Genomic DNA, 26,164 nt, shown 5'->3' with positions numbered 1-26,164 from the left:
AAATCCCTTGACTGTTATCCTAGTTGACATCAAGAAGAGTCCACCTGAAGTCACTGACCACATCTGTTGAACCCATTTCACGTTAAAGCTTTGCTTTCTTCTCATATAATCAAGGGCATCTACCTCTGTAGGACACATAATTGTTTTTTGTTTTGTTTAACCTCAAAATTGAAGAAATGTTCTATAATTGCTAATTTGTGTCATTTATCCTTTTAAATGAATATATACTGGGAATCTTTACACTACAAAATTGATTTGAGTCTCTGTTAGCTAATGAATGCACAGTTTCTTTGATGTGAAGCTTTTGAAAGTCTCTGACAGTTTATGCTTTTTGAACTGAAACACATCCTAAAATTATGACTATGCTGGGGCTAGTAGTGAATTCATAAAGCCTGTTATCTAGAGGAAGTGTCTATAGCACTGAAATCTTATTTAATTTTTTTACTATGTCATCACAAATTGCTTTTCATAAAGTAACTATGTCACATGTACACTGGAATATGCCTGGCTAAAAAATGGCACACTGTACCTTCCAGAGTCATGTGGAAATAATAGGTAAATATTAATAAGGGTAAATAAAGGCAGATTTTACAGTCACTGAGTGAAGGGACTGAATGGTATCTCTGATTCCATTACTTGACTAAGTCATTAAATGAAAAAAGTAGCCATCTGTTGCTGGCTACATGTGCATAAAAACTTCATGCATCATTTTGAATTGTCTTGAAATAGTCACAAAGTTCATGAGAACATAAGAAGCATATACTTATTATGTGTTATATTACAGTTAGTCAACACAACAGAATATTTAAATCCAAGGATCAAGATGGCCAACTTACATTTGTTGTTTGGTTATAATTAAATATTGGAATATTCTAATTTCATAAGTTTTAAAATTTTTATTTGGACTTTAGAGTCACAAGATTAAAAAAATTTAATATTCTAGATTTGGAATATAAATGGTGTTACTCCAAATCCTTTGGCCTGTTTGAATCCTAGGCATATATAACGTATTACTGGGACATACGTATATTATCATTGCTAAACAGAGTTCCCCTCCTTTCTCCTACCATATATTTTTTTATTGTCTTACCTCATAAAGCTGACTGATGGTGATGTGATTACCTGTTTATGACCTTAGACTTGAGGGAGCCAAAGAGTTGAAGACTCTCCCAGTTTTACTACTGACCTGATTGTTATTCTTGGAATCAGCTGGATGTTCTTTCCCTGAAACACATGAACAGTTTGAGCTCTGATCAGGCTGAAATGAGAGATTAAATGGCCATAAGAGAAATGTTCTGTATTAGTTTCTGACTCAATCAAATGGATCTGTAATTTCCATCAAAACATATGTGGCTTGCTCCCATGCCATACAGATTGTGGTACTGATGGAATCTTTTGTAAAGTTGTTGAATTATTATAGTAATTCATAATTCTGAACCAATTCATTGCATAGATATTAATTATAGTTTGTGGACAAAAGGAAATAAAAATTATAGTTATTTCATGGTTTTAGGTTACATAGGCTAAAAAGCAAATAAACTTTACTTTTAAAAATCCCTTCGCCTTTTCTTATACCCTAAATATAAACCTAACTTTCTTTTTAGTTTCTGCTGGCAGATCTCAAACAGGGTGCTGCCACTGTGCCTTTTTAGGTCAAGCAGGTAATAAAGTTATCAGCAGTGTTTTCAAATCTAGATGAATAAAATGCCATGGTAATATACAGGATATGAAATTCAGCATGCAAAATTTGCAGTTTTGTTGCTGAAATGATTTTTCTTATTTCAGCACTTTAGGCAGCAGGAAAGAGCCATGTCACTGAGATTAAATACTGTAATTCCACAGACCTTGCAGTTAAAAAAAATGAATGCAAAATTACATAGGGATTGAAAGACAAAATAACTTTAATGTGAGGAGTGGCATATTTAGTATCAAAATGTTTTCCTACCCTGAAGTAAAGTTTTGCTCAAGAAACTCAAGTTATTGGTATACATTCTGGTATTATTAGTACAACTGTATGTTTGATAAAGTATTTTACATTCAAATTTGTATATATACATATGAATTTTTTCTTCACATGGAAAATCTTTTTTTAAAAGTTTACTTGATTTGACTAAAAGACAAAAAAGAATTATTATATAGGTTTGAAGCTATGCCTTTTTTTTTTTATAAGGTGGATAAATCATTTGATGCCACTTGGTCACTAAGCAATTGCCTAGAAAGTGTTCCTTTGTTCCAGTCAACAAACTCCTTTAATTAAATAGTAACATTTTGTAGGTGTCATGTATCATTGTCAGAGCAATTGGCTAGCTACTTGGTTCATAGCTCAAGGTGGTAAATCTTAGGTTTTGAGGACTTAATTTCATTATCCAAAAATAAATTAAGCAAATTAATAAATAAACACACAAAGTTTTACTATTGCCAACTCCAAATTATGGTTCTGACACTGAAGTGGCAGTGTGTGTCTTCTGGTATGGAATAGACAGAATTTATGTGGATAATTTTTTCTTACAGTGACATGGATGACTTTTTTTTCAAGGTGTTAAGTCAACCACTCATTCTGTAGCAAATTACTGAACTTAGGCACTGCAACAGAGACTGAGAATGTAACAGTGAAAAAGTTTGGTGAGCATGTTACAAAGTTTATTGGAAAATAGAGAAAAAAGAAAGAGCAAGACCACTTGTGGTCTCATAGTTCCCTAATCACTGTTATTAGCTATTTGGTATATTTCCTTATTGTAGTAGTGGTTAGTGGTTTTCTTTTCTCTGTCTCTTTCTTTAATTAATAGGGATATAGTTTTTACCTTTTAAAATGAAAGCTTCAATAAACTAAACATTCAAATGTCACCTGACGCTTGTATAATCTTCACAACTTGTGTTCTTGAAGAATATGATGGAATGCTGCTGAAATACCATAATTTATGTCATCATTTACCTATTGTAGAATATTTTGATTGCTTAATTTTTTGCTCTTTAGATATAGGTTTAATTGTCTCTTTACATTAAATTTCCAGAAGTGGGATTACTTTAGTCTGTTCACACATTTTTACTTCTTGATATACGGTTTTCCAAAACTGTCAGTTCCGTTGTTAATGAGTAAGGTGCATACTCACGCGCCCATTTAACTGTGCCTCATCGACAATGGCCAAGCCTGTGTGAATAAATGATCACATGTTTACTGTTTGCACCCTCTTCAAATTACTGCTCCAGTACTCTTTTGAGAAATGTAAATATGTGTGTGTGATTCATCACTCAGTCATGTCCCACTCTTTATGACCCCATAGATGGTAGCCCACTAGGCCCCTCTATCCATGGTTTTCTCCAGGCAAGAATACTGGAGTGGGTTTCCTTCTCCAGGGGTTCTTCCCAACCCAGAGAATGAACCTGGTTCTCCTGCATTTCAGGTGGATTCTTTACCATCTGAACCACCAGGAACAAAACAATGTAAATATAAATGATGTAATTTTAGGTAAGTATAACCCCTGGGTTTGTGAGGGGGAATTATTTTTCACATTGTAGTGTTTCTCTAGGGGAGCCTGTAGTATTTTGGGCTGGAGGATTTTTCATTTTGTGGGACTATCCTGCGAATTTCATGGTCAAGTAATCTTGGCTCTAGCCAATTCAAAGCAAGTAACACTCCGCAATCATTAGAACAATTACTGTTAGTGAAAAACCGCTGAGGGGAGAATGAAGAAAGTCTTGTTTAGATAGATATCAGTAATGATGATTAAAAAATACATAGTAAAAATGAATATATGTATATCATTTAAAAAGGGCTTTGTTGTTTAATGGCATTTTTTTTCATTCTAAAATATTTCTGCCTACTTATAGCTGTGAAATCATGGGTGTTTATTTCACATTTCTCAGGATTTTTTGTGTATGTGAAATTTTATAAGGGTGGGCAGTGGGGCATAGCACACGCTCTTTCCATAGCCTTAGTTCAGTTCAGTTCAGTTGCTCAGTCGTGTCCAACTCTTTGTGACCCCATGAATCGCAGCACGCCAGGCCTCCCTGTCCATCACCAACTCCCAGAGTCTACCCAAACCCATGTCCATTGAGTCGGTAATGCCATCCAAACATTTCATCCTCTGTTGTCCCCTTCTCCTCTTGCTCTCAATCTTTCCCAGCATCAGGGTCTTTTCTAATGAGTCAGCTCTTCACATCAGGTGGCCAAAGTATTAGAGTTTCAGGTTCATCAGTCCTTCCAATGAATATTCAGGACTGATTTCCTTTAGGATGGATTGACTGGATCTCCTTGTGGTCCAAGGGACTCTCAAAAGTCTTCTCCAACACCACAGTTCAAAAGCATCAGTTCTTTGGTGCTCAGCTTTCTTTATAGTCCAACTCTCACATCGATACATGATCCATAAATGTATGGAAAAACCACAGTCTTGACCTGAGGGACCTTTGTTGGCAAACTAATGTCTCTGCTTTTTAATATGCTGTCTAGGTTGGTCATAACTTTCCTTCCAAGGAGTAAGCATCTTTTAATTTCATGGCTGCAATCACTATCTGCAGTGATTTGGGAGCCCAGAAAAATAAAGTCAGCCATTGTTTCCACTGTTTCCCCATCTATTTGCCATGAACTGATGGGACTGGATGCCATGATCTTCGTTTTCTGAATGTTGAGCTTTAAGCCAACTTTTTCACTCTCCTCTTTCACTTTCATCAAGAGGCTCTTTAGTTCTTCTTCACTTTCTGCCATAAGGGTGGTGTCATCTGCATATCTGAGGTTATTGATATTTCTCCCCACAATCTTGATTCCAGCTTGTGCTTCCTCCAGCCCAGTGTTTCTCAGGATGTACTCTGCATATAAGTTAAATAAACAGGGTGACAATGTAGAGCCTTGACACACTCCTTTTCCTATCATACGTGTAATTTCCATGGAGATGATAATAGGTAACAACAACCTATTTTGATTGATACACGGTCTAGATACTGGCATAGGAACCTTATATTTAGCAGCATCCAAACTTTGTGATGTCTGAGCATTAATTTTATTTGACCAGTTCAAGCTTATGAGCCACCTGAATGATAGGATTTGAAGAAAACATCTATCATTGGATTGTTGGATTTAAAAGGATTTTAACATATTAAATAAAAGTTTACACTCTCAATGCACAAATATGTCAACATAATTAAAATGGTGATTTATCTAAAAAATGATTCATAGAATTTACTGACTACATAATTGATATGGGCAAATATCATGAGATAGTAGTCCAAAGAGTGAATCAAGAGGTATTCAGCTGCCTAAGGAATTTGTTAGGATTGGAAATCTGAGGTATCAGTGATAAGAGTGAAAATCATGGAAGAACTGTTAGTCTTCTCATAAATTTATTTGCATTACAGTTAATAAAGTGTGACTGCAGGAGAAACTTTGTTACATCTTATACATCAAAACACTTCCAACTGTTTACTTCATGTTTTTATATCTTAGGACAAAATGAGACAAATTATGTTGCCATTTATGTGATATCAAATGCCCCCTAACAATGCTTTTTATTATCTGTAACCTGCTTTCCATTTCTTATGGAAGGAAAGGCCATCTTCTGTTCATCAGTGTTATTTCAAATTTCTTGAAACAGTCAAGTACCATTAAATTATATTGTTGTCCTTTTGAGGCATAATTTAAGATCATTTAAAACTGTCATAGGGTAGCTGATAAATAAAAGCTTGAGTTATTTTGTATATTGATGTTATTCTTCCTGCTTTTGTTGTTTTTGTTCTTTTCCATTTACTTGAGCATTTAATAGCTGATGTGGAAGAAAATTAGACAAAATGAAGCATGAACTAGTAAAATTTTCTTTTTAAACTATAACTGGGTCAAAATTTTAATAAGAGGAATGATAAAGGAGTAGAATAATGTTGATTTGAATTGATTTGTTCATTTAAGTAAACAAATGATGGCAAATAAAATAAATAACTCCAAGGCAAATATTCTAATTGTATTTTTATAGGAATTTAGACATAGAAAGGGAACATTGACTCTTGTAGCTGTTTCCAGTAATAATTTTCATCCTCTATTTTTTCATTTCCTTTAAAAAGTAAATAGCAAGAAAAAAGCAGTGTGGATAAATTATTGCCTCTTAAAAAAATAATTTTGACTGTTCTGAACCTAGCTAGGAAAAATCCAAGGAAAATTATTTTGCTAGCATCCTACCAACTAGAACAAAGGTAGAGTCGTGATGTCTCCCAGGAGTAAGGATGAGTTCATAATCCATGTCTGTGATAGGCTGAAAAATGGTAGCAAAAATCTAAGATCGTAATCTATGGAACCCATGACTACTTTGAGCAAACTCTGAGAGATGGTGAAGGACTGATGTGCTGCAGTCCAGAGTCGGACACTACTGAGCGACTGAGCAACAACAATGACTTTTACCTTATCTGGAAAAACTGTCTTTGGGGATGTGGTTAAGCCAAAAGTCTTGAGATGGGGATAGTATTTTGTATATTCATTTGTACCCTGCATGTGGATATAATCACAAATACCTTCCCTAGAGGCTCAGATGGTAATGAATCTGCCTGCAATGCAGGAGACCTGGGTTCGATTCCTGGGTCAGGAAGATTGCCTGGAGAAGGGAATGGCAACGCAATCCATTATTCTTGCCTGGGAAATCCCTTATAAGTAGAGGATTGGAGGGATTTGGCTTCAGAGAGAAGAGGAAAAGGCAGTGTGAACTGTGAAATAGAGACTGGAGTAATGTGGCCACAAGCCAGCGGATACCAGCTGCTAGGAGATACTAGAAAAGGCAAGGTACTGATTCTCCCCTAGAGCCTTTGGAGGAAGTATGTCCTGGCACCACCTTGATTCCGACCCAGTGATTCTGATTTGTAACACCTGGCCTCCAGAATCATGAGAGAATAAATTTCAGTCATTTTAAACCCACACTTTTGTGGTAATTTGTTACAACAATCTTAGGAGACAAAGGCATTTTTATTGCCTGCTTCTATAATGAGAAGGCTTATCTCAAGATACTTTTTATCAAGGCTTCTCTGACAAGTAAACAAAACAATGTGGAAGGATATAGGATTGAGAGGTGTTTAATGTATTTATTTGAAAGGACAAATGTAGAAGTGTCATTTGCTTTGATATTTACTTTGTTGAGTGACTTTTTCTGGCTTCATAGCTTCAACTTCTGATTTTGCACTTTATTAACTCAGTGTTGATAAGTGACATGTCTGTTTGTAAATAGCATTGTAATAGGAATAATTGAATGAAAATATTCTTTGATAATGACTTACTGTGATTCCAAGACACTTTTAAAAATTATTTGAAATAAGAAAACAAATAAAGCAATTTGAATGTATAATTGCAATTTTATAATAGGTTTAGATCTAGAATAATGAATATAAGTCATTAATTGAAAGTAAATTGGTAACATCGGCAAAGTTTATCTTGTATTTTGGGGATTGCACGCTTCAGTTGATACCTAGGGTACAATTGGGATTTATTCACACCACACCTCTGGGTCTGATAGTGTATTAAGTTATGAAGAATATTAATATTGTTCTGCAGAACAATTACTTGTTCATTTGCTAACTGATTAAAATTCATGCATAATTTATTGAAATGAATAGAGATTTTATAAATAAGCCTACTTGTTCTCAAGGGGCTAAAAACAAAATGCATATGCTAATATGAGGCAAATTTTTACCTCCAACATAAAATTTAATATATATTGGTATATTAGTCTCATTAATGTTAGGTTTCACTTATAATCATGTTCTTAATCAATGTATATGTTTTTAAGCCTCTCTGAATATTGCCACAGTTCTGAATTTGAGCTAGTGCTTTGATTACTGGACTGTCCTTTTGTTGACTTGACCATAGTAAGTGAGATGTAAAACTGATCAGAGTGAATTATGGCCCTCTTTGGTCCAAGAACCTGATTACATCAAACTCAGTTCTTCATGTACACAAACCACTAGTGTTGAATATTAATTTTCAGGTTTAAAATTTATATGCTCCTTGGCAGAAACAAAACAAAGCAAAACAGCATCGAATATAGAGACTTTTAAAATTCTTAAAATTATGCCTAGTGTGCCAATGAAGAAATTATGATAATAACGTGTGCAGGTCTACTCAGCTAATAGTGTATGCATTTTAAATACTAGATCTCTTCTTGTGCATGTCATTTCTTTAAAGGTAGAAATGATAGAAGAAACATATGCTTTTCTTTTTCACTTGTTTCTAATAATATGTTTTGCTATAGCTTTCCTCTTCTGTTCTCCTCTTTTGTTTTCGCCTTTATTTTCCATGACAATAATGTGCAGAGTTGTGATGGTTGAGGTTTTATATTCAATGTACACTTATTAGGGTAGGTTTCACCTTACTCATAAATTTATAGAGTAATCCCAATGTTTGTTATATATGATTAATTTAGCAAATTATTCCATCATGTTAAATATCAGACCTCTGCAGGTTATTGTTCAGCTGTGATATGAGTGAGGCATTGCTGCTCTGGGTTAGAATCCCAGCAAGCTGTGAATTTAGTATCATTTCCTACTTAAATTAGTCAGTACATGAGCCATCTGGAATGAAAACAAACATTACAGATATGAGCCAGCTCAGTTTATTCGCAAAATACAGACTGCTTCTTAAAATATGTGCAACATTTAGATAGTCTGGGAAGATATTTGCATTTTTTCTATTACATTCATTTCTCTATTCAGTTTCATTTTAGTTTAAGATTTAGAAAATATATCAACTCTCTGTCTACCAAAACTTTTATAATCTTGAAATATAAAAGTTGTTAGACTAGTTGCTAAAATTTCATCGTATGAATTGTCCAGCTTTATTTTGTTTAGCCGATAACATGAATATTCTAAACTATTTTGGTATTATTTAGACTTTTTCTTCTGTAGCTTCTCAATGGAATTCAGCTGTGAAATTGTAAATATTAGTTCACCCTGTACCCAGTTTTGAATATATGCTGTTGAAAAGAATTTTCAAACCATTAGAGAGTTTGTACTTAAAATTTATAAATTAGATATTAAGAACTACCTTTCTATAAGAAATAGAAATCATTTTAAATGTAAGCAGTTTATAAAGCACATGGTTCCAGGTGGCTCAGACGGTAAAGCATCTGCCTGCAAGGCAGGAGAGCCAGGTTCAATTCCTGTGTTGGGAAGATCCCCTGGAGAAGAGAATGACAACCTGCTCCAGTATTCTTGCCTGGAAAATTCCATGGACAGAGGAGCCTGGCAGGCTACAGTCCATGGGGTTGCAAAGAGTCAGACATGACTAAGTGACTAACACTACAATACTAGTTTATATAGCATATAAATAATCTTAATCTGAGCTTTATTTTCACTTTAAACAGGAGCAGTAGTGAGGCACAAGTTCATATGATTTTACTGATAACTAGTTTGAAAGCTGTTGTGTAATGATGATTCTTGATGTGACTGACTTTATGTTCTTCAAGTCATTCGGGCAGAAAAAAAACTAGTGTTTCTCAGTAGGTACCTCTGCCTCCAACATCTGATATTTTTAATCTCAGTATCTAGTTTCTACATAACTCTCAATTTCTATTTTCTACATAAATCTCAATTTAAAACGACGAATTTGTTGATTTATTATGTCTCTCTTGCCATGTTATATGAATACCCAATGTGTAGAATAGCTTAGCAGTTAGTAATTACTTAATAAATAGTTGTCATATGGATTTTGGAGGAAGATTCTTGAAAATTAACCTGTATAGAGATTTAGTCCAGCTTGTTTTATTCCTCATGTTAGGGATGTTTGTAAGACAAGGGTTCATAAGGTGGAAACTACACATTGGAGTTTAAAAGCAAATTCTGGGCTACAACTGGAAAACTGTACCAGAAGTATACTGTTTTTTTTTTTTTTCAGTGTTGTATTATAACCATTAAAATAGGAAATCCAGTTTAAAAAAATATCAGCTGTATTTTCTTGTTTCTATCTGCATCTTCTCCTTGAGATGAAGGGGTGGACTCCAAAAGAAGGAGTGTGTGGTTACATTAAATAGCTTTTCTTCATATAATTTGCTTTAACTTAAAAAAAAAAAAAACAAACACCTTTGAAACAATAGATGAACACTTTCCCTTAAAGTCTTTTGGGTCCCCAAGAGGTGTTCTTTCTGAGACTTAAAGAAGCTTCCACCTGATCGCAATGTGCTAATTAGAGTTCATATGGATAGAGCTAAAGCTATGGGATCTTTCATAATGTTCAGTATCAAATTTCACCTGTATTGTTGTTAAGGGGAAATAGTTCCCTAATTCATTATTTATCATATTCATAAGTTCAAAAACTGATATATTGTTTCCCAAAGTTTCTTTCTAAGATGCTCAAGATTAAATTGCAGTGTACCTTTGACATTTGAGTTTAATATTTGATGCATTGCCTTATCACATGCTCCTCCCAAAGGCCAGTGATATATAATGATTTGTGATTTTGCCTCGCTGTCGATTTCAGTTTATTATATTGAGAGATAGATATATGGAAACAAGTCATCACTCGGCGTCAGCTCCTGAGTTCAATGTTGCTATGCGTTCTTTTCATTTCATCTGCAGGAAGTCTGCAGAAGTTAAAGAAAACAAACAAACAAAAAAACCCAGCAGGAACAAAAACATGATTTGGACATATTTTATGAACAAAATAATTAGTTATAGCAGTATTCATTAATTTGGAGATTTGTGAAGATCTTAGTTCCTCAAGAATGTTAATGTGTACTGTGTTTAGTAGTTAATCAGAGCTATCTGTCTCTAAATATTTCCTTTTTATTTCCCTTGGTTACTCTGTCTTTACGAATTTATCTCCTAGAGAGGCATGTTTTTAATTTAAAAAAAAAAAAGTGGTAAAAGGGTCATATCCCATCTTGAAAGTATTTGCTCTTTAAAAGTAAAGTTTCCAGATGACTCATTCACAGGTTTCTTTTATATATTTATTGTGAACTCCTAAATAAAATAGTCCTTAAGCCTTTAGACTTCAAGAGATATAAGTATATCTATGCGTTATAGTCTTTTGGGTTTTTAGCTAATGAGATTGTACATCCGTCTCTCCTAGAACCACCGAGACCCATTGCTCCTCCTCAGCTACTAGGCGTTGGGCCTACATACTTGCTGATTCAGCTAAATGCCAATTCCATCATTGGCGATGGTCCTATTATTCTGAAAGAAGTGGAGTACCGAATGACATCAGGGTCCTGGACAGAAACCCATGCAGTCAATGCGCCAACTTATAAATTATGGCATTTGGATCCAGATACTGAATATGAGATCCGTGTTCTACTTACAAGACCAGGTGAAGGTGGAACGGGGCTTCCAGGACCTCCATTAATCACCAGAACCAAATGTGCAGGTAAGACTGAAGAGCAGGCTACTCGGCCTAGTGAAGGAATCTAGCATAAGACATAATCTTCCAATATTAAAAATTCTAATTATTTGTTACGTGATTAGTCATATTATTCTAAGATTTCCAGAGTATTGGTAAATTGTAGCCTTAATTATGTCATAAATTTGACTGATTTAAAGGCAGTGTGAATGTTTCTTTATTATTATTATTATGAATCTACAGTCTTTTCTTGCATGGTAATTTTGCTCAGCTTTCCTGTATTTAGCCCAAAATCTCTGACTGATGCCAGTGAACGTATTATTGAGAAAGAAAACCTTCACAGTTCAAGCAAGTATTGAGTACCTTTCTACTATGTGCAAATTGTCTCTCTTGATAATTTTGTTATGGTCAGTGCAGAGGCTGTATCTGATAATATGCATAAGAAAAGTTACTTTGAGTCAATCCTCAGTAAAGTCTATTCAGAAAATCCTGCTGGGGATTAACGCAGCAGCTTGAAACTCAGCTGTAAAATACAGGGGCTTTTCTTTAAGTCTTTAAGGCTTGTATTGTCTTCCTCATGCCTAAAACAGAGTGGTGAAAATAATAGCGTATGGAGAAAACACTAAGAAATAATGAAAAGTGAAATAAAAAGTACTATATACACATGCATCCTGTTCCTTATTGCAATGTATTGTTATAATGAGAGAAATCATTAGCTATTTATTAAATCCACTGAAAAGTTTAATTGTCTAATTTATTGAGTAAACTTTTATTATACTATTTTATTGTTTTATCATTGAAAATAGTTTAGTTTTTTAATTTAGTTGAAAGAGATTTTTTTTTCTGTCAATCATTATGTTGAAACACCTGCAGAGTTAATTCATAGGTCTGTATGTCTTCAACATTTAAAGATTTAGGTTCTGAAAATTGAAAACTAAGACCATAGGGATCTATGAAAATGTAAATGCCTGTAATGTGTCTTTTGTTTCTTTGACATCTGTTTAACAGTTACAATATTCTGAGGCTATCCACCAAGAGTACTGATCTAACATTAAAGTAAACTTCATGCAATTACCTAATGTATTGTCATCCCTAAAAATATTCTGACTCAAGTTTTATATATTCATATTTATATATTTCCTATAAACTATTGAAAGATGCTCACTAGTAGGAAGCTTCACTGCTGAATTTTTAGTCTCAGATTTAGACAATAGAGAGTTTACTAACTTGCTGATTGTGTCATATGTTTATCTTATGGTTGGAAAATAGCTTAATCCTGAAGACATTAGGTAAGTCTCTGAGGCTCAGCCTAAATCACACAATTTGCTTTTCACATTTTTAGTACAGCAAAGTCTTTTCATTTTAAGTAATGTGACAAATTATTCTCATTGTAGTAGATGACTTTCCTGTGGGGAAAAGCAAGTTGACTCTACAACCTCAACTAGTCAGAGAATAATTTAAAAAGGAAGTAATATGGAAATTGAGAAGTGACTCACTCTTCCAAAATTAATATCCAGTGGTAACATAAAATGAGGAATGGTGGGGTCTGTTTTATTGGAGAGGTTGTCTACACATATCTTCTGATAAAATTGCCTTTCTCTCCCTTTACATTTAATCCTTACAAGGTATATACAAACTAAAGTAATAAATGTTAATTTACTGTTCAAGTGAGCTTCCTCTTGACTTCTGGGCCGAACCTTCTTTCTTTTAAATATCTCATCTGCCTTATTTTTTCCCAAACTAGATCCTTAAAAATTAGCAGTACCACACAATGGCTTGTTAATATAATATAATTTTTTAACCTAGAAATTATTTGAAATTGGTCATTGGTCTGAAGGCCAATGGAAATTGAAAATAAATGAAATTGTGTTTGAGGCTAGTTATGCTGTATTAAGTGGATGGAAACAACATTTTGAGGAGCATTGATTTATCCCTGTTGAATGCTTATGTTCAGAATGCCTATTGAGCTGAAATAAGTAAAAATATGACTGTAAAGTGCTTTGAGGTATTTTACTTTGAGAATAACCTTATCTTTGTGGGAGGGGACAGAGTAAGAATAACGCTCATAGCTGCTTTCAAATTTATAAATGTCTTGACATTTTGAAATAGTATTGGTCTTTTTTTGATATGTTATTTGAAAAACATTTAATTTGTGGGTTCTGTGGCATAAAATGATATGAAGCTCATTTATTTGCAGTTTTACTTCCAGCCGTAAAATTTGTTTTTGAAACTATTTTTCACATGTGGTGAGTCTTTGTCACATATCTTTATTAATTTATTAATGTTCTCATAGGTGTGTTTGATGTAGCTTTTATGGTAAAAAATGCTTACAGACTAGATTTTCAAGTACATTGTAGACTGGAGAGAAACTATGGTTACTGTTTTATAGGAATGTCTACTAATCATGCTCTCTTATTAGCAAAAGAGGGGAAACTTATGGAATTAGATGTTCTATTAGCTTTTAAATCTCTGAAAAGCAGAAGTTGGGTATAACTGATGAACATCACATAGCTAAATACAGAGTCAGTATATGTCCGTCTACTTCCCCTCTTCAAGAGTCCTTTCTCCACGTGAGTATCATCACTGGCCTCAGTCTGGTGTTTTATAGTAACAGAACAGAACACTATTTATGCTGACTATGCTATTTCTGATATTTAGTACAAAAATTCTTCATAATCTGGGAAAATAATCTCTTTGAGATGACAAAGATAACTTTTTGAGAGGTTCTCATCTGATTCTATTAAATTGTGTAAACTCTGAATATTGTTTCTGTAAACCATTCCATTTTAAGAAATACTAGTCGAATGTCATGTTGTAGGGTAATGTTTTACCATTAGTATCATCTGGTTGAATATTTTTGTTTTGAAATAGCTATTTTAATGCATTCTACAGGTTAGACCACCAAGAAGCCTTGTAGATAAGTATAAATTTTTTTCCTCTATGTGTATATCAGATATAAATTTCACATGAATTTTTTATAAGTAACAAATAGGGTGATGATGACTTCCTGCCTCTCAGAAATTCTTATTTTTTTATTTTGGTTTATCACAGAGGAACAATTCTTGACTACTAGATACCTATCAGAGAGTAATTAGTTTATATTTACTGTCTTAAAAACTCCATTTTAATGTAGTGAAGCCTTTTAAATTTTACTTCTGGCAATACTAATTTTTTTTCTTGGCAGAAATCTGTCAATAAATAATTTTACAGCAAGTTAATGAGTTAGTTTTATTTATGTGTGTTAATGAGTAAATTTTATATTTTAAATGCAAGTGTAGATTTTCATAATTCAGTATTGACTGATATTGTCTTATAATTACTTGGATATTATTATCCCAGTTTTGTACCTGGTGAATGTAAGACTTAGGAAAAACAAAGTGAAAAGCAATGATTTGTCTAACCTTCAGCCAACTGGGCAACTGGGGCTCATACTTATTTTCTGGTACTTGAAAACCTGAATTCGTTCCCCTCTTGCTCCTGCTATGGGCATCTTTTTTCCCCCCCTTTCAGAAGAATGTAGCATGGATATATGAAAGTATGGTATCTGGGAGGGATGTACATTTTTATAAAATAGAATCTGCATGGCTGAATTATTCCTTGAGAAAACATGGCTTAATATTTGCAATTTCAGTTTTATTGAAAGCACATTTGATTAGTGTGCTTAACACTCAAGTATACACTCTTTGAAATATTTTAAACAGGTAAAGAAGTGTAAAATATGTTTTACTTTATCCTTTTCTGAAAATGTTCTGCCTAGTTACCAAAGCATTTCTTTGTTTTCCTTCTGAAGCACATTAAAATCGTTTGGTAAGTGCAATTACCTGCTTCAGGGTCACTCAAGTTAGGAGAGGTGGTAATTACAGCCTCTGGTGGCTGTAGCCAGCTAGGCTAGCTTGCCTCATGCTTCTTTGTGCCTGAGGGTATGATTACTTCACTGTTAGCTTACAGCCTGACCCATGTTATTGTTCACATAGTGCTTTTTCAAGCATTTTATACATTTTAAAAAATGTATAAATGTGAAGTTGTCTTAAATGGGAAGTAATTCAAAACCTCCACTGAACAATCAAAGAAAGCACACTTGTTTTTTCAGTGTGTCTGTTTCCCCTGGGTATGCCATCTGGTATAGAAGCTGAGAAAATACAGTTTTCTCTTTCTCTTATTAAATGGAAATAAAATATGCCATCATCAGAAATTGTCTGCATTGCATGTTTTGGCAATTGCATGTTAAAATTGCTCTTTTAAATTGCCTTCTGCTTCTGGGTAACCCATTGTGGCACTGCTTTATGATTAACTGACATTTTAGAAGCATCTCCTTTATAGGGAAGGTCAAGAGTTCAGGGTGTCCATAACGTAATATATTTACACAGTTGGGAAAGCTACTCTCTACTCTTATATTGAAGTTCAGTGGTCTTGGCAGTTTTCATTGAAACATGTAGATCTATGAAGCAGTGAAAAAAGAGTGTGTCGTATTTTAAATGTAAGCATTTACTCAATCTGCTTTTTCTCTCCTAAGTCCAAAATGGAAGAAAACAAAACAAAACAATACTCAGGCATACACCAGAAACGGCAAAGTATGGAATTAAATTTTGGCCTTTTGGCTGTGGTATCATCAGCAAAATGGAACCATATATTGATGTTTACTGTGGTCAAAGATAGTTACCAGTCACAGCTATTCATCACTGAAACTCAGCCTTGCAGTTAAACAAAAACTAAATTAAATAAACAACTCTGTAAGAATTGGTGTGGTTTATCAATATAAGGATGCCATACTATTTTATTTCAATTAAATATTTTTGTCAGCGTTTGTTTTAAAATTTTTTGAAATTTATTGATTTCTTATATATGATCTTTATATGAATTCTTTATTATTTTTGAATTTTAAAAGGTTATTATTGAAATCAAATAATACAAAGATAAAAAGCCATAAGAAAAGTCATAGAAAACAACATTTTTTCCATTTTCTTAAAAATCTAAAAGGGTAAAACCCTTAAAAAAAATTTTTTTTTCTCTTTTAGTGAGTAATAAGTGATACTGTTTTTCAGATTCTATAGGGAATATTTGTTTGAAAGACATTTATCTATTCAGAGAAAATTCTGTTGGCTTTTTTCTTTGTTAACAACACTGGGTTATATACTAAGTCTTCTAAGCTATACAGGCAGTTCCTTGCACTTCAGTGCCTAGTAGTCACAAGGGACAGCCCCATAAACAAAGAGTAAAATGCAAAGTGAAAGGAGTTTAGAGGAAGAATTTCTTCCTCCTTCTCAAGAAAGTGTTCTAGAGAAGCTGCCACCAGGAAAGGATGGCTTTTAAGCTGGATCTTAAAAATTGACTATGAGTTTTTAAAGCAGAAAATAGAAAAAAAAATGGGGGAACCACATTTATCCCAGTTATAAACACTGCTGAGTTTTGGGGGGTTCTGAAAATAGATGGAGCATTGGCTGACTCTGCGCTGTGGTAGAATTGAAGCTCTGGGTGGGATGTGGCCAGCGTTAACATAACCCAGACTGCTCTTCTGTTGTTTTTAAGAAGCAGACTGGCACGACTGGATTTGCTTTTAGAAAGATCATTTCATTTCCTTGGAAGAGGAGTCAGAGCTTAGGAAAGACTGGGAGTAGAAGCAGCATGAACACATGCTTATAATCTTAATTATGCTGACTGTAATCTGCTCTAAACAAACTGAGCAAACTTGTATGTAGCTATAGAGGATCATGTGACCTCCAGATAGATGTAAAAATTTTGATGTTTGCTAGTGGTGGCAATTTTAGCTATGGTGAGGTTCCTTTTAAATCAAGTAGGCTTAGTAATAATCTAGGGTAAGAGAGAAAAAAGCAGGGTTGAGAATGAGAGAGTAAGTTTATTGGGGAGGAAGACCTAGGGAGCTGTCCCCTTTTCAGTGGTTAGTACACAGTTTTCCTTATTCATAGTCCTTAGCTATAGCCACACAGAGAAAATGCTAGTTTTCATCTTGTACCTGTTTATGCAGAGCTCAAATATGTGAAAAAGTTGTATGTCTTGAAGACTGCTAAAGTATTTACAGTATGAATGCAGTTTTGACTGTAATTACTTTGGCTGTTGTTTTAAATCTAATTTTTCAAAAATCATTAACTAGATTTCATTGAGTAATCCTAAATAAAATGTGGTTTTTAACATAAGTGAACTTGATATGCATGCATGCATTGGAGAAGGAAATGGCAACCTACTCCAGTATTCTTGCCTGGAGAATCCCAGGGACAGAGGAGCCTGGTGGGCTTCTGTCTACAGGGTCGTACAGAGTCGGACACGACTGATGCAACTTAGCAGCAGCAGTAATCTGCTCTACAGTATGTCTCTCTTATTTTAGATCAGAAATGAAAAATCTATAAACTCCTAGAAAATATTGCCATTTCTAATAATCAAGAAAGTTCTTTTCACTAAAGGGATTTTAAAACTAACTTACTTTAATTGTTTGATTTACTTTTCAAGTATGTGGGCCAACCACCCCAGTACTCTTGCCTGGAAAATCCCATGGGCGGAGGAGCCTGGTAGGCTGCAGTCCATGGGGTCACGAAGAGTCAGACATAACTGAATGACTTTACTTTCACTTTTCACTTTCCTGCACTGGAGAAGGAAATGGCAACGCATTCCAGTGTTCTTGCCTGGAGAATCCCAGGGACAGGGGAGCCTGGTGGGCTGCCATCTATGGGGTCGCACAGAGTCAGACATGACTGAAGTTACTTAGCAGCAGCAGCAGTACAGAATCCATGGTATAACACATTATTTTAGAGGAGAAAAATTTTGAAGGATTAGAGAGAAATTCAAGAGCTATTGTGTATTTGATGGTGTATTTGTTCATTTCATAAATTTTTTGAGGTCAGAGTTGCACACATAGCCACACTGAAGAATGCAAAAGATACAGGATTAATAAGACAGGATTCCTACTCTTCAGGAATTGCCTGTCTAGTGTTAGGACCATAATGACAATAAAAGCATACTAAGTGATATAATAAAAATACAAAGCACTTTGGAACTCCAGAGATGAGAAGATTAATTTTTGACCGCAAAACAATTTTTCTTAAGCAATACCTTTGAAAACACTATCACTGTTTTCTAAACACAGCTGGATTAACACTTCTCTTAGCCTTGTCCCTAATTCCTTAACTGTGAAATAATGCATAAAACAATGTGAGGCCAGTAGTCAGCATAAGGACAATTTGCCTTCTCTTTTTCCTGTTCTATTAACACAAAGGAACTATATGCACAGATGAAGGTATTATATTGAAAATATAATTCACATTCCTAATTCAACTTATAAAATATTTGTTGTGTAGTTGCTTTTGATTCTCTGTGTTTCATGGATTATAGAAATGTTACTCTAAATTTCAAGGGAGAGAGAGATTAACATAATATAATCAACTTCTGTTAACTCTGCTAATGGTCTATAATGCTGGGAACCCCCAGCCTAAGACTGATGAAAGTTGAACAAATATGAAATCCTCTTTTCCACTGCCCGTCTTGGTTCTTCTCAAGCATGGGATGTACCATTAACTATACATACACTTCATGGCACATTTTCTTCTAGCTGTGTCATTAACTAAATAGAGTTGGGTTGCTTGCAGCTTGAAATTGTCTTCTTTTGACTTATTTGGTTGCTAGAAAGCATTTGGTAACCAGTAAAAATGACCTCTTTTAGTTCATCCACAGTACTTTACTACATGCTGAGTCTGTCAACAGTGTCATTGAGTACTCTTTATTGACTTCATTTGTTTTTATTGAATTTTAAATATGCAATAAAGCTGACAAGTGGAAATGATTTGAGTAACAGCATTAGTTCTATTAAATATCCTGGATATCCCCTCTGGTCCTAGGTCTTGTAGTTGATATTAGGAAGTAAAAGTAGAAATGAAAATGTATTAATAATGTCAAATGATAATAAGGTAAGAACGTCTGAAGAAGAAACCAGTGCAGGTAGAGTTAAGAAACTGTGGATCATGTTGGTCTTCAGTGGTGCCAGTATGGTTACACTGGTGGGTAGAATGGTTCTTGATTTTATTCCTTTTAAACTTGATTTTATTTCTCTGTCTTCAGTTGTCACTGTCTGTTTAATTCCTTTTTTGAATTATATTTTTTTTTCTTTGGAATAAAAAGTAAAATTTTTAAAATCAGGATTTGGCAAAAAAATTGCATCCACATATCCACATTTTCCTTGGGAATGTTTTATGGGGAGGAGTACAGATTATTGTTTTGGAAATTCACTTATTTTGAATCATTCTAGCTTTAATTACCAATTTTGAAGAGTGTTGGTCATTCTATATAGTATCGCAAATGGAAAAAATTGCTTTATAAAGGTGTATCTCATTATTTTCTAATTTAACTTTATTTTTAAGAAAATCTAAAAATGATATCATCATCTTAGAATTTCACACTTTGATCTTCAATGTCTTCATACAAGATACGGCCTTATAGCTAATAATTGCTATAATTTCCCCATCCTTTTCTATTTCCACCAACCTGTGTATAAACTACAGGCTTCCCCAGTGGTCAGCAGTAAAGAATCTGCCTGTAACGCAGGAGACTCAGGAGAAGCAGATTCGATCCCTGGCTTGGGAAAATCCCCTGGAGGTTCTTGCCTAGAGAATCCCATGGACTGAGGAGTCTGGTGGGCTACAATCCATAGGGTCACAAAGAACTGGACAGGACTGAAGTGACTGAACACATAGGCAGGCACGCATACAGAGGAGAAAAAAAGCATAATCAAAGGAAAGATAATGAGCGAATTTTAATCTCAAGTATTGTAAGTAACATTATATTATGTGAACCCAATAAAAAATGAACTTCAAAGGGCAGAAATTCATGCCTTTCATGTCATCCTAAGCAAGATATGTGCAAATTCAGCTGTCACTGCATATGATATGGCCTAGAAATCACTGAGTGATGTCCATTTTAATTGTCTCAGCCAAGTAATATGAGCCAAGTTCGAATTTAAATAGCTTATCTTTTATTCTCCGACTTTGCTCCTGTTTCCCACCTCTATGTAGTCCTTCATGAGTAAAGAATACTAACCAAGCAAAGAAAAGTGTATTTTTACCTGATACTTTATTTTTAAGAAGGTACTGTTAAAATATATGAATATCGTATTTTTGTACTACTGTTGCATGTGATTCTATAATACTTTTGTATTTATAATAATATAAAACACATGCCTTTATTTAACACACACACACATAAATAAAGTAGACTCCTCTTTTAAAAGTAAATATAGAGGAAAGTGAAATAACTAGTGTGTCAGTTATTAAGGATTTCTTAATAGCACCGTATGCATAAGATGCTTGCTCAAAATTCAGGTAACATTTATTAGAAGTAATATCGCTTTGCTAGACCTTTTTCTTCTCTAAGATATATCTTACAGGTAAATAGAGATATGGATATCTAGTTTTGAATTACATATGGCAGTAATCTTTGAAAAGTTTGTTTATATGCTTACTATGAATTTGTAACTCTGTTTGCCATCCAGTAAATTATAACACTAAGAGAAGTTTAATAATATATTTTAGATGTTTAATTTCTCCAATACTAACCAATATAACCCTAAAGTATTATTCATTTTATCACCTTTATATATGGCATTTTAAAGCATTTGGAGAAACTTAATGTAACCTAAAAACAAATTGGCATATTGATGACTTTGTGAACTTTGGGTAGATATAGGAGCTCTGTCTAGTAGTTAAAGAACTACAATATGAAAATAGCAATGGCTGTTCCCTCACCACGCATTATCATGAAATCATATTCCTGTAGGCTGTGATATTTTTATACACAAATTAATATACCTCAGATTATTAACATAGACTCTCTGATGGTTTGGGCCAGCAATTGTGTTTTCCTTGATTTAGTCATTAAATTTTCAACTCCTACCAGCACTGTGAAAGAGCTGGGCTTAAAGTAATGAAGAGATGGCAAATTTTCTCACCTATCTTATTTTTAAAAGAAAAATTAACAGGTAATTTAGTTAACTTCTTATAACAAGTGACAATGTAGAAACTGACTCATCATTCTATGTAATTTTCTTAAATAGATTTTTTCCTCTGTATTTCTACATCACATAGAATACATCAGTAGAATATAGAACTCTGCTTATTTTTGAAAGCAACAGCGAGAAAAGTTCTTTTCTGAATCCTTTTTCTCTCTGGATCAGATTAATTCTTTAATTTCTGCCTCCATTTTATTTCTGGTTTACTGTTCACCAAAGGAGAAACTCATTTTTGTAAGACTAAGCTCCAGCAATGAACCAGTTACTTTTACAAAAGGTCAGCTCATTGAATTAAATTAATACTTGATTTTCTCAGCTTAAAGGAACCAGTTTAGGTTTTCTTTTAACATTTTTACAGTCAATTTCAACAATTTGGGTGCCATCTTTAGAAATTATATAACTAAGTGATACTAAAGAGCAGAATTATTGTTCCAGAGTTCCCTTTTGTGTTTCTCCATTCTCTCCTGTGGTGAATTCTGCATCATAGGTATGAGTGTACACTCTGCACATGTCTGCTCTCTAATACAACCAACTTTGCTTACAAGCAGAAAATGTGACAAGGGAGCACTAACTATCCCTAAGCTTAAGATTTTTGGAGGTTCTTTACTAAAGTCCAAGATTTTGTGAAGACTTCATTAGAATTTACCCACTAAAATAGTTTTTATAAATTATACATAAGAAAGCATTCCACCAAATTTCACAAATAGAATTTTCTTTAAAAGCACTCTTTTTCTTACTTATTGCTATTGAAGTGTAGTTATTTTACAATGTTGTTAACTCTTGGGTTAAATACCGAAGTATTTCAGTTATACATTATACATGTGTGCATTCTAAGTCGCTTCAGTAGTGTCCAGCCTTTGCAACCTCGTGGACTATAGTCTGCCAGGCTCCTCTATCCATGGAATTGTTCAGGCAAGAATACTGGAGTGGGTTGCCATGCCCTCCTCCAGGGGATCTTCCTGACGTAGGGATGGAACCCATGCCTCTTGTGTGCTCTGCATTGGCAGGTGGGTTCTTTACCTCTAGCTCCACCTGGGAAGCCCATACTTTATATATACATTCTTTTTTTAAATTTATTTTCCATTATGGTTTATCATAGCATTTTTTAAATTGGAGGATAATTGCTTTCAGTGTTGTTTTGGTTTCTGGTGTACGGCACTGTGAATCACCTATAAGTATACATATATCCCTTGTTGAGCCCCACAGTGTTTATACATTTTTGTCAATACAGTTTTACTTTTCTCTACTCTCATGCTTTTTTGTTAAGATATATACAATTTATTTTACATTCTGTTTATTTTATGTACCATGACATTAGCTGATTTCCTTATTTCTATAGGACATTCTAACCATCATCTTTAATGATTGCTTAATATTCTATTGGATATATGTGCTAAAATATATTTAACCATCCTATTAGTGAAAGAAAGCTTAGGCTTATGCCAGTGGTTGGCTATTGTGAATGTTACAGTGAGGATTATGCATTTGCTTTTTTTCTACATGATTGAAAAGTTCTTGATACATACTTTTCAATTTCTCTGTAAGGATCAGCAAGGGCATGCATGCCATTTTAGCACAAGAAAGTATTTTATAATTAATCAAGTCCATGTCCCCCATTTATCACTGTTCTGGGCACTGGGACTCAGTGAGGTGATCTGACCAATGTTTTACTATTATTAGATAAGAAAACCAAGACTGTCATTCAGATTGCATTTCTTGTCTTCATTTGCATGAGTGTCTCCTACAGATCAGACAATACCTTAACTGCTGGTCATTCTAAAATGAAAATTCTCTGTAGCCACTCAAAATCTGGGGAATCATGTTCATAGTAATTCCCATGCATTGAGTACTTACTATGCATGATGCACTAGTGTAAAGTCTTAGATTCAAATCCCAGCTGCCTTGAATGCATATCTTTGCTGAGCTGCCTAGAGAGGTTATCAGATTGGCTTGTGGGTAAATAATTAGACAAATAAGTGACATGAGAGATATGCTTTTAGTCTATGGAAGCTAAAGGAGCCTTCAAGTAGGAGTAGAATTTCATGAGGCAGCAGATCATGAGAATTAGCAAGTATCAATTGAAATTTGTGAGTCAGTAAAATCTAGATTGAATGCTGGCTCTGATATTTACTGATGGGCAAGTAATAGTCTCTCCAATATTTCATATTGTCATATATAAAAATAGTGATGTATAATTGTACCTGCCCAACTTGACATTTGTGAGATAATCAGCCAGGTGTTAAAACTGAGAAATGATTGTTAAATTTTTAGGAATTTTGCCAGTGGTCTTAAAATTATTGTTAAAAAATAAATCACACAAACATTTACAGATATATCAATTATCCTTTAAATAAAACTAATACATACTCAAAGTTTCCTAATTATTTTAACATGTTTAATTATCTATATTCTTGAGGTTATTGATGTCTATTTTATCTGTATGTTGGAGATATAATGACACACTAATGCTCATCTCTTCTGGTTCTGTCTTGAGAAGCTTAAAACTATAGTTGAAGTATTTGAGCATGGAGACTCACAAATGCTACAGATCAGGGCTTTGTCCCTCACGATCTCCTCTGCTTTCTAGAGAGCCAAAATCATGTTGAAAGTGTTAGACATTTTTCAGCTCACTGCTAGAAATAATGCATGTAAAGTGCTTCCTTAGCACAGATACAGAAGCCCACAATAAATATTAGCCTTTTTTAACTTAATAAGCCATTACATTAAAATACATTTTTTCTGAGATTGAAAATGATTATAAACATGTAGACTATCTGAAAGAATTATGAACTGAATACCCATATATCCACTACTATGTTTTCTTTCATTGTATTTGCTATATCATACATCTATTCACCTTTCCAACTTTTTCTTTGTCCATCTTAACCTTTTAACATTATTTTAATATATTAGAATATTTTGCTCAAGGAAGTGATTTGAAAGATTAGTTTGAATGTTTTTATTAACATGTTTAGAATGGTTTGGCATTTAGAAATATTTCTCTAGTGGTAGTTTGGGAAAAGGATTGAAAGGAAATTTCAGAAGATTTAGAGGTTTCTAATATCATTCTAGGCAAAAATTGATCAGTCCTTGAACTGAAACACTACAAATAAGGATTGCAGTACTGAGGCAGAGTTGAAAGAGATTGAGAGATGCAATCTGTAGAATTTTGAGACACTGGAAAGAATTCTGGCTTGGAAAATTAAGGTATAGTGACAAGTTTTAACTTGATGAGGTAAAACATTGGGAAAGTGTTAGAAGGGAGGTTGCTCTGTTTAAGTATAGTCATGGGTCCACAGTTCAGTAGAGAGTATAAAGAACAGGATTTATAGATTGGTCATCATCACCATTTCATTTCATGATTTTGGAGTCATGGGTATGCTTTCCTTGAATTAAATATTCAAGTAAATTTTGTTCAACCACTTTTAAAAAACCATACTCTTTTGCAGGGAGTTGAATTATACTGGATAACTTAGTATCTTTTTGGATTACTGAAACTGTTAAATGATTTTTATGTAGAACCAATACAAACTTATAAAGTGGCTATTTTTTATTTACAAATGCATTAAACTTGATCAGTATATACTTTAAAAAGACTGGTTATCTTGTGAATTGTGAATTCCATAGTTGCTTTTTAAGTGTTTCCCATAATGGTTAGCTTAGAGCATTATGCTAAAGACAGAATAAAAATGTGGTTTCATGTTGGTTTTTGTCAGCTGATCCTTGGTGAACTTGCCAAGGATCTGTTGTGTGCACTTTTGTCTCCTTTCCCATCTGCTCTCTTACTTTGATACCTCATCTCAAAGATTCATGATGCTTTTAAGCAGAAGCCATGCCCATAAGGTATCTCCACACCTTGACAGGAGAGGGTCATGAATATATGTGGGAAGGATTAGTCTCAGAGGGTGCATGGTCATTCTTTGGGTTTCTAGTATGGCTAAATAGTTATGTAAACACTGATATTCTATTAGAACTTTGACCTATAACAACTTACTTTTTTCAATTTTGTATCAAAGTCTATGCCTGAGTGCTTTGAGAATCAACTAAAATCATTATTCTGATTCTTTAAAAACTCAGTTCAGAAACCTCTGTAGGACAGATTTAAACAACTAGACTTTTAAAGAATACCAGAACAGATGAAATAAAGTACCTATTTATTTCAGCAAAGAGCAGAAAGTGTTTCTTTGTCAGATTTTAGTGGAATGTTCTTATAATCTAAAAAGTAGGTCAGCAAGACTGAGATTGTTTTATAAAACAGCAGTACAAATATCTTCTTAAGGAAATGACTTTACAATTACCTATTATTAAAACAAAAATGTAGAATTTTTAGTGATTTATCCCTTAAACTGTTCCTTAGTCTTTGAATATAATGCTAATTATATGGGCTAAGTTAATTGGATTTCTACTTTTTTTTTTAAGCTGATCACTTTTTCTCTGTTACAATATTTTACAATTTTGTGAATAATCAGTAAGCCTTTTTTTAAAGCTCTGTTTGTTATAATTATTTATGTGAAAGGATTTCACATGAATTACAATTTCAGTGAAAGGATTCTCAAAATACATTCTAAAATTGATTGATTATTCTTTTATTATCTTTTAAGGAGAAAAGTTGGTATCACCTCTACTATGAAATCAACTCAGAAAAAGTTTCAAAGTTGGAAATCTATTAAGCTTCTAGAAATATATTTTGACAGAAACATATATACATATATTTGTAACGATAAAATTAGAAAGTGGATAATATTACTACTATTTTAAATTTTAAATCACAAATTGATCTGATGAAACATTTGGGAGTTAGAAATATTCTTTTTCTCAATAGGGTATAATCACAGCCTTTTAATATACCTGTGATCAAAAGTCTG

General features: G+C 33.7%; 1 protein-coding gene across 12 annotated transcripts in view; it reads left to right on the top strand.

The window, feature by feature from the left end:
- The window catches only part of PTPRK (protein tyrosine phosphatase receptor type K), a 618,756-nt gene that overhangs the window by 364,779 nt on the left and 227,813 nt on the right, over positions 1-26,164 (top strand). For all 12 annotated transcript variants that reach the window (XM_027972455.2, XM_060419596.1, XM_060419594.1 and 9 more), the window contains exon 7: positions 11,027-11,320. In XM_027972455.2, the coding sequence (XP_027828256.1) occupies positions 11,027-11,320 (294 nt within the window). The remainder of the gene's footprint in view (positions 1-11,026; positions 11,321-26,164) is intronic.

Source organism: Ovis aries, chromosome 8 (assembly GCF_016772045.2).
Source record: "Ovis aries strain OAR_USU_Benz2616 breed Rambouillet chromosome 8, ARS-UI_Ramb_v3.0, whole genome shotgun sequence".
Classification (NCBI taxonomy): domain Eukaryota; kingdom Metazoa; phylum Chordata; class Mammalia; order Artiodactyla; family Bovidae; genus Ovis; species Ovis aries.
Note: the sequence above shows the minus strand (reverse complement) of the source record. Positions and strands in the feature narration are given on the sequence as shown.